The 10,427-nt window shown below is 56.2% G+C and overlaps 2 protein-coding genes across 2 annotated transcripts in view; one reads left to right on the plus strand and one right to left on the minus strand.

Moving 5' to 3' along the window:
• The window catches only part of MLLT6 (myeloid/lymphoid or mixed-lineage leukemia (trithorax homolog, Drosophila); translocated to, 6), a 40,228-nt gene extending 35,402 nt beyond the window's left edge, over nt 1-4,826 (plus strand). Inside the window, exons 13-19 of the mRNA XM_009997299.1 lie at nt 238-380; nt 658-846; nt 1,038-1,126; nt 1,543-1,889; nt 2,025-2,133; nt 3,616-3,993; nt 4,782-4,826. Coding sequence (XP_009995601.1) covers nt 238-380; nt 658-846; nt 1,038-1,126; nt 1,543-1,889; nt 2,025-2,133; nt 3,616-3,993; nt 4,782-4,826 — 1,300 coding nt within the window. The remainder of the gene's footprint in view (nt 1-237; nt 381-657; nt 847-1,037; nt 1,127-1,542; nt 1,890-2,024; nt 2,134-3,615; nt 3,994-4,781) is intronic.
• Nucleotides 4,827-7,869: 3,043 nt separating this feature from the next.
• PCGF2 (polycomb group ring finger 2) overlaps nt 7,870-10,427 on the minus strand; it is a 17,544-nt gene continuing 14,986 nt past the window's right edge. Inside the window, exon 9 of the mRNA XM_009997300.1 lies at nt 7,870-8,022. Coding sequence (XP_009995602.1) covers nt 7,870-8,022 — 153 coding nt within the window. The remainder of the gene's footprint in view (nt 8,023-10,427) is intronic.

A 10,427-nucleotide genomic window follows, 5' to 3' on the forward strand; every position in this document is an offset into this window, starting at 1 on the left:
AGGGAGGGAGAGTGGGGGAAGTAGAGGCAGCTCCTTCTGGGGTGGGAGGGGAGGAGGCAGGTTTGCTTTTCCAGTACCCGCCGGGCTAAGAGCAGTGGAGGGACCATCTGAAGTGGAGCGGGAGGCTGAGGCTGGGAGGGATGGAGCAGGAGGCAGAGGGGATGTGGGGAGAGGGAGCAGGGGCAGGAATGGGCTGGGGGAGCACCCCTGACATCCGTCTCCCCAACCCTTCCCCAGGTCCCCCATCAGCAGCCTGCCCACCCTCTTCGACCAGACGGTGTCGTGCAGCAGCAGTGGGCAGCTGGAGAATGTCCCCCAGGCCACCCCAAACATCGAGCAGCTCCTGGAGAAGCAGGGCAATGGGGAGGCTGGCGTCAACAGTGAGTCACTCAGGGCACGGGCTGTGGGAAGGGAGGTCCTTCTGCATGTCTGTGTGGGAGCCAGCTGGGATTCTGCCCACGGGCAGTGGAGCCGGGCGGGGGACAAAGCACTGGTCTGTGCCACGGGGGAGTAGCTGGCAGTGGGGCTGGGATCTGGGGGCAGCCCCCTCCAGCGTGTGCCAGTTCTGGTACCTCCTGTGGGTCCCTTTCTCCCCTTCCCTCTGTCTCCCATTCTCTCCCCTGACCCTGTGCCCCCTCCCCTGCCTGTTCCCTGCAGTTGTGGAGATGCTGAAAGCCCTGCACTCGCTGCAGAAGGAGAACCAGCAGCTCCAGGAGCAGATCATGACACTGACAGCCAAGAAGGAGCGTCTGCAGCTCCTCAACGTCCAGCTCTCTGTCCCTTTCCCCGTGGTGACCAGTAGCAATGGCCCGGGCAGCCAGGCCCAGTACATCCTGCCTGCCAACGGTGAGAGGACCCGTGGGAAGCACCATCCTGTGCCCTTCCAATAGCAGTGCCCTGGGGCGGGTGGTAGTGGGGAGGATCTGACCCGTTTATGGCTCCGTAGCTCCTGGCAGTGTGCACTGTCCCTTGCTATTGCTGTGGCAACGTCAGGCTCCTCCCCTGACTCTGCATCCTCACTTCTTCCCTCCTTGCAGTCTGCAACAACGATTCCCTGAGCATCAGCAAGAGCCCCCCGTGCAAGAACAGCTTTGGGATCGAGAACTCGCTCTCCACTTCCTCTGAGGTACAGTGGCCACCACACCTGCCAGCCAGCTGGGGGAGGGACTCAGGGAGGGGACAGAGCAGTGCAGCCCCAGTGCTCTGGACTCTGAAGTCCAGCTCATAAAACCTTGTAGTCCAGGCCCAGCAATCGGGTTTCATTCCCTGGAGTGCCCCTTCTCCAGTTCATCTCAGTGCTGAGGGTGTGAGCAGAGCAGCTGAGGCTGGGAGTGCGAGGTGGGAATGCTTCTAGGCTGCTCTGGCCACACTGCTGGAGATGCAGCAAAGCATGTCGTGGGACCCCTCTGAGCACACCCCTCCCCTTGCACTCACAGCCCCCCCCTTCCCACCTCCAGCTCCTGCCCCAAGCACCCTGTGAGCTGAGCTCACCTCTCACAAGCTGCCCCAAGGCCGATGCTCTTGTGTGCGTTTCTCCCCCAGGACCCTCACTCAGGTTGTCCCAGCAGGAGCAGCTCTTCCCTGTCCTTCCACAGCACCCCTCCACCCCTGCCCATGCTGCAGCAGAGTCCTGCCTCCTTACCCCTGCCCGGGGTGCAGCAGGTGAATGGCCTGGCCAGGGTGGCAGGCAGCGGGCTGGGGGGAGGCACCACTGCCAGCCACAGCCTCTCCACGGTGCCCATGGTGGACGGCCTGATGGGCACCCTGGCAGGAGGTCAGCAGGTGCCCATCAACGGGATCCTGGGGAACCTGAACGGAGCTCAGGCTGCCCAACCTCCAGCCCAGGCGACCGGCCCGCCCACCTTGCAGCTCTCCAGCAGCCTGAGCAGGTGAGGACGGGGAGCTTGGAGGGTAGGGGACAAGCTCTGCCCTCTCCAGCAGAAGCTCAGCCCTGGGAGGGAGGTCCTCTGTGTGCAGGAGCAAGGTGGGCTGTGCTGACACCCCCTGCCCTGCTCTCCTTGCAGCGTGCCCAGCCTGAGCCCCCTGACCGAGCAGCAGCGACACGTCTTGCACCAACACGAGCAGCAGATCCAGCAGCTCCAGCAGCTCCTGACTTCCCAGCCTCTTAATCTGGTAAGTGTGCCTCCTGGCACCTCTCATCTGGTGAGCTGTTTAATGGGAAAGCCTGGGAGCAGAGAGCAGAACCTGGGGCTCCCTGCCTCCCATGAATCCCCTGCCCAGGGGGTGCAGGAATCATGTGCCTTTTTCCTTGGCTCCCAGCTGCTGGGGGTGGAGGGAGGAGAAGAGCCCTGGGCAGGAAGGTGTGGTCCCTCCTGCAGGCAGGGAGATGGGGATCTGAACTTTGGTTTTGGTTTGTTGTTTTTTTTGTACAAAGGAAAAAAATTTAATCTGGGTTTCCCACCCCCTGAGGGTGTGAGCACATGGTAAGGCTAAGCCACCATAAAGCCAGGAGTGCTGGTACCTCCTCCAGCCATCTCTGAATGCAAATCGTGTCTGCTCCTGCTGCCAGAGCACCCTGGGCTCAGGGCTTGCAGATGTGCTGAGGCCCACAGGAGAAGAGGAACTGGCTTGAGGACATTGCTTGAGTTTAGGAAGAGATAAGCACCAAACTGTTAAGTCCTGAGGCAGCTGAGCCGTGTCCAGGCACATCAACGTGGAGAACTGGAGATGCCAGGGGGACTGTGTGGGTGGCTGAGGACTTTGGGGTCAGAAAAAGGACCAGGCAGCTGTTCTCAGGCTCTTGGCTCTCGCAGCCCCATCCCAGGCTGCTGAGGGACTGGCTGCGTGGGGTGGATGGTAAACAAGGCCCTGAGTGTGAGAGCTGCATTCACTTACCCTGCAGAAGGCTCCGTGGTGTCCCCTCCCCTGCCATGGGCTGCAGGACCTGCCCCCAGTGCCCTTCAGCAGAGCTGGGCTCCTGCACATCTCCCCTGGACTTGGCCCGTTGCTCTGGGTGGATTTCTGGGTCAGGCTATTTATAACCTGGGAAAAGTGAGTTTCAAAGGGCTTCTCTTTACAGCAGCTGATGTCACCGTGTCATCAGCTGCATCCCTGTGGGCAGGGGAACAATGTCAGCTCTCAGCCTGCTGCATTGGTCGATGGTTGCTATGGTGATTTCCAGTTTGGTTGGATTTGAGCCTGTCCCTCTGGGGGCAGGTGAGCCCTGGCCCTGCCCTGGCCCTTGTCCCCCCTGGCTCTGGCTCCCCCACACCAACCCCGTGGGCCAGGGCTGAGCTGTGCAGAGGGCTGGGCTGAGGAAATCAGCAGCTGGTCCAGAAACTGAGGACAGGGAATGATACCACAGCCTTGAAATCGATGGGCTGGAAGGAGTTGGGCAGATTTGTGTGCTGCAGGTGTTGGGGAGGGCTGGCTCATCCCACGCTCCAGGAAAGCACAGGGTTGGGAAGGTCATAAGGCTGTTAACGAGCACAAGAATGACTGCTCCTCTCTCTGCCTACAGAGCCACGATCAAGGGGACTTTCTCCCTGTCCCTGGGATGGAGTGTGCAGATGTGGCTCCTTCCTATGAGGTGTCACCCTTTCCCGTAGCCCTTTGTCCCTCCTTTGACTTTCTCTTCCTCGCCCTTTCCTGCAGGAGCAGCAGGCCCTGGTGTTCCAGATGATGCAGCAAATCCAGCAGAAGAGGGAGCTGCAGAGGCTGCAGATGACCAGCTCATCCCAGCTGTCCATGAGCAGCCTCCTGGCAGCCACCTCTGCCCCCCTGCACTCCAGCCCCAGCACCCTGATGACCTCGGCCCCCCAGCACCCCCCCAGCAGCAGCTCCCTCATGGCCTCCCTGTCCCCCCAGCAGCTCAAGCATAGCAATGCCCTCATGGCCCCCCAGGCCACCCCGCCACTCAGTGCTCCTGGAAGCAGCCTCCTGGCCTCGGGGACAGGCATCCCCCCCGTCCTCACAGCACAGACTAACCCCTTCCTCAACCTGCAGGCTGATGGCAACACCCCGAAAGGCACGGTGCGTATGCTGCTGGCCCCCCCCTGACCCCCCTGAGCCCGGGGGGCTGTGGGTGCTGAGCAGCCCCGGGGAGACACGGTCTGTGCTGCAGGTCACACGGGGGGAGCAAGGGCAACTGAGCCAGAATGCTCCATCCCTGCAGCTGCACCCCTGACTACCCAGTGCCACCTCCTGATCCCACCTCCCAGAGCATCCCTGGGGCCCAGGCAGGGTCACGGGTGGGCACAGAGGCTCCCGAGGGACCCTTGTGTGTGTGTGTGTGTGCAGAGCCACACCAGCGCTGCTGCAGGAGCAAGGCAGAGCCAGGCTGTAGAGTTGTCTCCAATAACCCTAAGACTCGGATGGGACAATGTGCCCCTGGCGGAGCCGCGGGATGAGACGCGAAGGTGACTGCATGTTGGAACCCAGGGGTTAGAAGGAATCTTGTACCCAGGAGGAGAGGCTGGGGAGAGGTTTGCAGCCTCCCTGTAAATCAGCCTGGTTCTGGAACGCCAGTGTCTAGGGACTGATAGTGTGACACTTTGATCTCCATCCCTCCCCTGGGTCTGTGCCCAGAAGGTCCAGCCCTGGTTGGAAACACGTAGGAGCCAAAGCCCAGGGTCAAGGGGCCAGGTTGGCCTGACCTGAGCAGAGGGGGAAACCTGGGGCTCCCGTGTCTCTGTTGGTCCCAGAGGAGCCTGAGAGATGTCAGTGACAGGGCCAGGTCTGCAGCACAGCAGGGCTCTGCTTCTGCCCCCCCCGTACTGATGCCTGTCTCCTCTGCGTCTCTTTCTGTTTGTTTCTTAAAGAGCATGAATGACAAGGGAGCTCCTCTCACCCAGGACAAGGGCTAAGCTCCCCCCTCACCCCGAACAAACCAGCAGCCAACTCCTCTGACCCAGGGGAACGTGGCTTTCCACAGCCAACACTGACACTGTTAGAGCAATGAGCACAAGGCTTCCAAGAAGCGTTTCCAGCCGCCGGGCGATGCCAGGAGGTGCTTTGGGAAGACTCCGCGTCTGCGCCCCAGCCCGGGTGGCAGGAGGGGCAGAGCTGGGGCTGCCTCCCCCCTGCTCCTTGCCACACGCTCCGAGTCAAGCTGTTTCCCCGTGGAGGAGTGAGTTCCCACCACCAGCCTCCTCCCTGCCATGAGGGTGGGTGTTCCCGTGTGTGTGGCTCCCCAGGCACGAGAGACCATCGAGCATCCTTGGCCGTGGCCCTGGTGGAGGGAGGAATCCAGCAGTGCCCACGGATGGGGTACAGCTGGGGAAGTGGGACCTGCTGGCAGTGCCTGTCTGCCCCGATGGGGAGGTTCAGAAGAAGTCCTGGAGCTGAGATTTCTCACCTGCTCTTTCACCTGCTGGGCCCTTGGGATGCTCTTCTCTCTGCGCCCGTCGGCTGAAGCCCCAACACCTCAGCTGGATCCAAACCCAGCCTGAAGAGACACGAGTGGTGGAGCAATGGGGAAGGGCTGCCTGGGGAAGAGGTGAAGGCCACCTGCTTCTTGAGAGGACATGGCCAGAAAGCTCTGCCAGCTGCTGTCCCTTGGGTGCTGCTCAGGTGAGAAGCACACTCCTGCTCCCTGGGCTGGCTCTCTCTCTCTTGCCTTCCAAGCTTTCCAAAGGCTGAAGCTGCAGCTTGCAGAAGGGGGCTGTAGCCAGTGTTCCCACTTCAGAAGGTGTGTTTGAACCTGGCAGTTGTTTCCCAGGCCTCAACTGGGAGCTAGAAACGTGTGTGTGTGGGAGAGAGCCCCAAACCTGGTACCTGCTCCTCACCTACCACAAATCACTCCAGCCTGGCACAACCACGTTCTTCCACTGTCTTGGGCACTTGAGAAAAGGGATCTCCAAGCAATGGGACAGTTACCAGTCTCCTAAACTGGGACAAGGGACCCTTTGTTGTTCTCCACCTTTTGACCTTAACTCCATCTTGCAGCCTGGAACCTCAGCAGAGCAACCAGCTTCCCCTGAGCTGGGATGTGATGGGTTGATGGAAGGACAAGGTGGGGCAGCTCCGGGGGGAGAGGGAACAGCTGCATCAAATGTGCAAATGCCCCTTCTTTTCCTCATCCCCTGGGAAATCCAGAGCTCCTGGGGGCAGGTGGGAAGTCTGAGGGTCTTGAAAGAATAAAAATGGTCAGACCTTAGTGGATGTTCCTCAGCACACTCCCCCTGCCTCTAACTAGTTTGCACTATTCAGATTTGTCAGCAGTGGGGCTGTGCTGATAGGACTAGAAAAGCTTTTTCTAGGCAACATTCTCTGCTAAACCTTTTTCTTCCTTTTCAATTCCTTTTTTTTTTTCCTCTCTTTTTTCTTTTTATTTTTCTCTGTTTGGAAGATTGTCACCACCCTGGCTGAATAAGGCAAAAAAAGGAGAGGAAATGCCTCTCTGATCTCAGCCTCCCATTCTGTGAACTGGGCAGAACTCTGCTGTCTGCTGAGAAATATATATATATATATAATTATATATATATAATTTTTATATATATATAAAGAAAAGCAAATGTTTTAAAAAGGTTCAGAAGCTATAGGAAAGATGGAGATGGCAGCTAAAAGTGAAAATGCAGGATAAAAAAAAAAAAAAACCCCAAACTTCCCTTCCTGGTGGTCTCTGCAGCACAGACCTGGAGAGGAGCAGTGAGTGGGGGGCTCTGCTGGCCTGTCCCTGTCCCCTGTCCCAGCTGTGCCACCTTCCATTCCAGCCTCCTGCAGAATGTGAACCAGACCTTTTGGTTGCAAATGGTTTGAACTCCCAATTTTCCCTTCCCTCTCCCCAAAACTGCTCTGGCACAATTGTGTGCTTGCACTTGTTTTTAATTATTTTTTTTAAATTTCTTCCCCCCCACCGATGTGTTTGACCCCCCTCTCCTCTGCCTGCAGAGGTGCCACCCAGACCACCCAGCACAGAGACCCTCTGCCCAGGGCAGGATCTGTTTCCACAGTGGGGATCTGGCCTTGCTGGCCCTTCCATGTGTGAGGAGTTGGGCTGGAAAGCAAGAGGCAGAGGGGCTGTTTGTTTGGGGGTTTTGGGGAGCTGTTTGGGGCTCTTGGGGGGGTTTGGGGGCTGTTTGGGGACTGCTGTGCTGAGCTCAACCCTGAAGTGCCCTCCTTGTGCCTGTGAAGGCTCCACCTGCCACCCCTTGGGAAGCAGCAGGTCCTTGGGAATTGGGAGCAGACATTCCCTGGTGCTGGTTTGGGTCAGCAGGGAGTGGTGGAGGTGAAGTTCAGCCTGCAGACCTGGTCTCTGCTCACCCAGCTGCCTGTCTGGGGGTTGGGGTTTATTTAATTTGTTTACTTCTGTGGGTTTTTTTTTTTCCACTGTTGAGGTCCCAAATCACCTTGTTTTTGCCATCCTGCTGAGCACCAGCACAGCCTTCAGACTGGTCTGTAACCACCAGGGCCTGACCTGGTGTCCAGACCTGGTCAGGTTCTTCCAAAATCTAACCCCATTTCGCTCCCTGGGATTAGAAACAAACCAGGAGCAGGAGGAGAAGGGCTGGGAAGGCTGGAGGGCAGGGGGCTGTGGTACAACACATGGGGTCTCCCAGGACAGGCAGAATCCCTGGCTGGAGGTTTGGTGCCCAGATCACTGGGCAACAATGCCCAGGAGGTCAGTAAAAGGCACTTGGTGCTGAGCTTGGAGGGTGAAACGTCCCTGCTGGGATGGGACTTGGGAACCCACGTGTTGGAAAAGGTTGGAAATCAGGGAGTGAATTCAAGGAGTTGGTTTTGTAGGAAGAATTGCTGTTCCAAGCATTGCTGGGCAGCATCCCCTGCTCTGCACTGGCCCTGCCCTGGGTCTTGGTGGCCACAGTTTGAGCCCAAAGCCCTTCAGCTCCCCTGGACTCTGGAGCAGGGAGGGATGAGGCTGGAGAGGGAAGAGTCATCATAGAGCACTTAGACATTTCTCTGACATCTTCCAAAGGTCCCCTGGCAGTGCTGCACCTTGTCTGATCCCCTCAGCCTGTCCCAGAGCCAAAGGTCCCTTTGGCAGGTGGAGGGGACAGGAAGGGGGCCCTGCCAGGAGGGTGACAGGAACCAGTTGTATCTCTGTGAAAAAGAGGGAGAGAAGGGGGAAGAAAACCTAAAAGCTAAAGATTATCTGTGTTTCAGTTGCACTGGGGTACGTTTCTTTACCCGTTTTGATGCTAATGTCTCATTTAGTATGTTGCATGTGTCTCTTTTTTGTTTTGATTTGGGGTTTTTTTTATTGAATAAAAGAGAAAAATGTGTATATTTTTGGCAATTTAAGGTAATGTAGCTAAGATATATTTTTTTCACGCTGCTTGACTGTTCTTTATTATAATAAATAATATTAATATTCATATCAAAGCCTTTTTTTTTTTTAAATGCATTTGGATTTGGGGTTTTTTTTATTGAATAAAAGAGAAAAATGTGTATATTTTTGGCAATTTAAGGTAATGTAGCTAAGATATATTTTTTTCACGCTGCTTGACTGTTCTTTATTATAATAAATAATATTAATATTCATATCAAAGCCTTTTTTTTTTTTAAATGCATCTGGGGTCTCCAAATTGCCAGGAGGGCAGGGGCTGTGGGATCAGCTGTGTTTGTGCTGAGGTTCCTGTGGTCCCTGCTGCTCGTGGATGCACTTTGGGCCTCTCTGTGCCCCAAAACCAAACCTCAAAGGATTCCAGCTGCCTCCTTGGTCCTCCCTTCTCCCAAGGGTTCCCTTCTCCTGAGCACCACAGGGAAGGGCTTGGGCTGTGGCTGCTTTGTGTGGGGCTCCCCCCCCCTCTGCCTGCAGAGGTGCCACCCAGACCACCCAGCACAGAGACCCTCTGCCCAGGGCAGGATCTGTTTCCACAGTGGGGATCTGGCCTTGCTGGCCCTTCCATGTGTGAGGAGTTGGGCTGGAAAGCAAGAGGCAGAGGGGCTGTTTGTTTGGGGGGTTTGGGGAGCTGTTTGGGGCTCTTGGGGGGGTTTGGGGGCTGTTTGGGGACTGCTGTGCTGAGCTCAACCCTGAAGTGCCCTCCTTGTGCCTGTGAAGGCTCCACCTGCCACCCCTTGGGAAGCAGCAGGTCCTTGGGAATTGGGAGCAGACATTCCCTGGTGCTGGTTTGGGTCAGCAGGGAGTGGTGGAGGTGAAGTTCAGCCTGCAGACCTGGTCTCTGCTCACCCAGCTGCCTGTCTGGGGGTTGGGGTTTATTTAATTTGTTTACTTCTGTGGGTTTTTTTTTTTTCCACTGTTGAGGTCCCAAATCCACCTTGTTTTTGCCATCCTGCTGAGCACCAGCACAGCCTTCAGACTGGTCTGTAACCACCAGGGCCTGACCTGGTGTCCAGACCTGGTCAGGTTCTTCCAAAATCTAACCCCATTTCGCTCCCTGGGATTAGAAACAAACCAGGAGCAGGAGGAGAAGGGCTGGGAAGGCTGGAGGGCAGGGGGCTGTGGTACAACACATGGGGTCTCCCAGGACAGGCAGAATCCCTGGCTGGAGGTTTGGTGCCCAGATCACTGGGCAACAATGCCCAGGAGGTCAGTAAAAGGCACTTGGTGCTGAGCTTGGAGGGTGAAACGTCCCTGCTGGGATGGGACTTGGGAACCCACGTGTTGGAAAAGGTTGGAAATCAGGGAGTGAATTCAAGGAGTTGGTTTTGTAGGAAGAATTGCTGTTCCAAGCATTGCTGGGCAGCATCCCCTGCTCTGCACTGGCCCTGCCCTGGGTCTTGGTGGCCACAGTTTGAGCCCAAAGCCCTTCAGCTCCCCTGGACTCTGGAGCAGGGAGGGATGAGGCTGGAGAGGGAAGAGTCATCATAGAGCACTTAGACATTTCTCTGACATCTTCCAAAGGTCCCCTGGCAGTGCTGCACCTTGTCTGATCCCCTCAGCCTGTCCCAGAGCCAAAGGTCCCTTTGGCAGGTGGAGGGGACAGGAAGGGGGCCCTGCCAGGAGGGTGACAGGAACCAGTTGTATCTCTGTGAAAAAGAGGGAGAGAAGGGGGAAGAAAACCTAAAAGCTAAAGATTATCTGTGTTTCAGTTGCACTGGGGTACGTTTCTTTACCCGTTTTGATGCTAATGTCTCATTTAGTATGTTGCATGTGTCTCTTTTTTGTTTTGATTTGGGGTTTTTTTTATTGAATAAAAGAGAAAAATGTGTATATTTTTGGCAATTTAAGGTAATGTAGCTAAGATATATTTTTTTCACGCTGCTTGACTGTTCTTTATTATAATAAATAATATTAATATTCATATCAAAGCCTTTTTTTTTTTTAAATGCATCTGGGGTCTCCAAATTGCCAGGAGGGCAGGGGCTGTGGGATCAGCTGTGTTTGTGCTGAGGTTCCTGTGGTCCCTGCTGCTCGTGGATGCACTTTGGGCCTCTCTGTGCCCCAAAACCAAACCTCAAAGGATTCCAGCTGCCTCCTTGGTCCTCCCTTCTCCCAAGGGTTCCCTTCTCCTGAGCACCACAGGGAAGGGCTTGGGCTGTGG

Source organism: Chaetura pelagica, unplaced genomic scaffold (genome assembly GCF_000747805.2).
Source record: "Chaetura pelagica isolate M959 unplaced genomic scaffold, ChaPel_1.0 scaffold1034, whole genome shotgun sequence".
Classification (NCBI taxonomy): Eukaryota; Metazoa; Chordata; class Aves; order Apodiformes; family Apodidae; genus Chaetura; species Chaetura pelagica.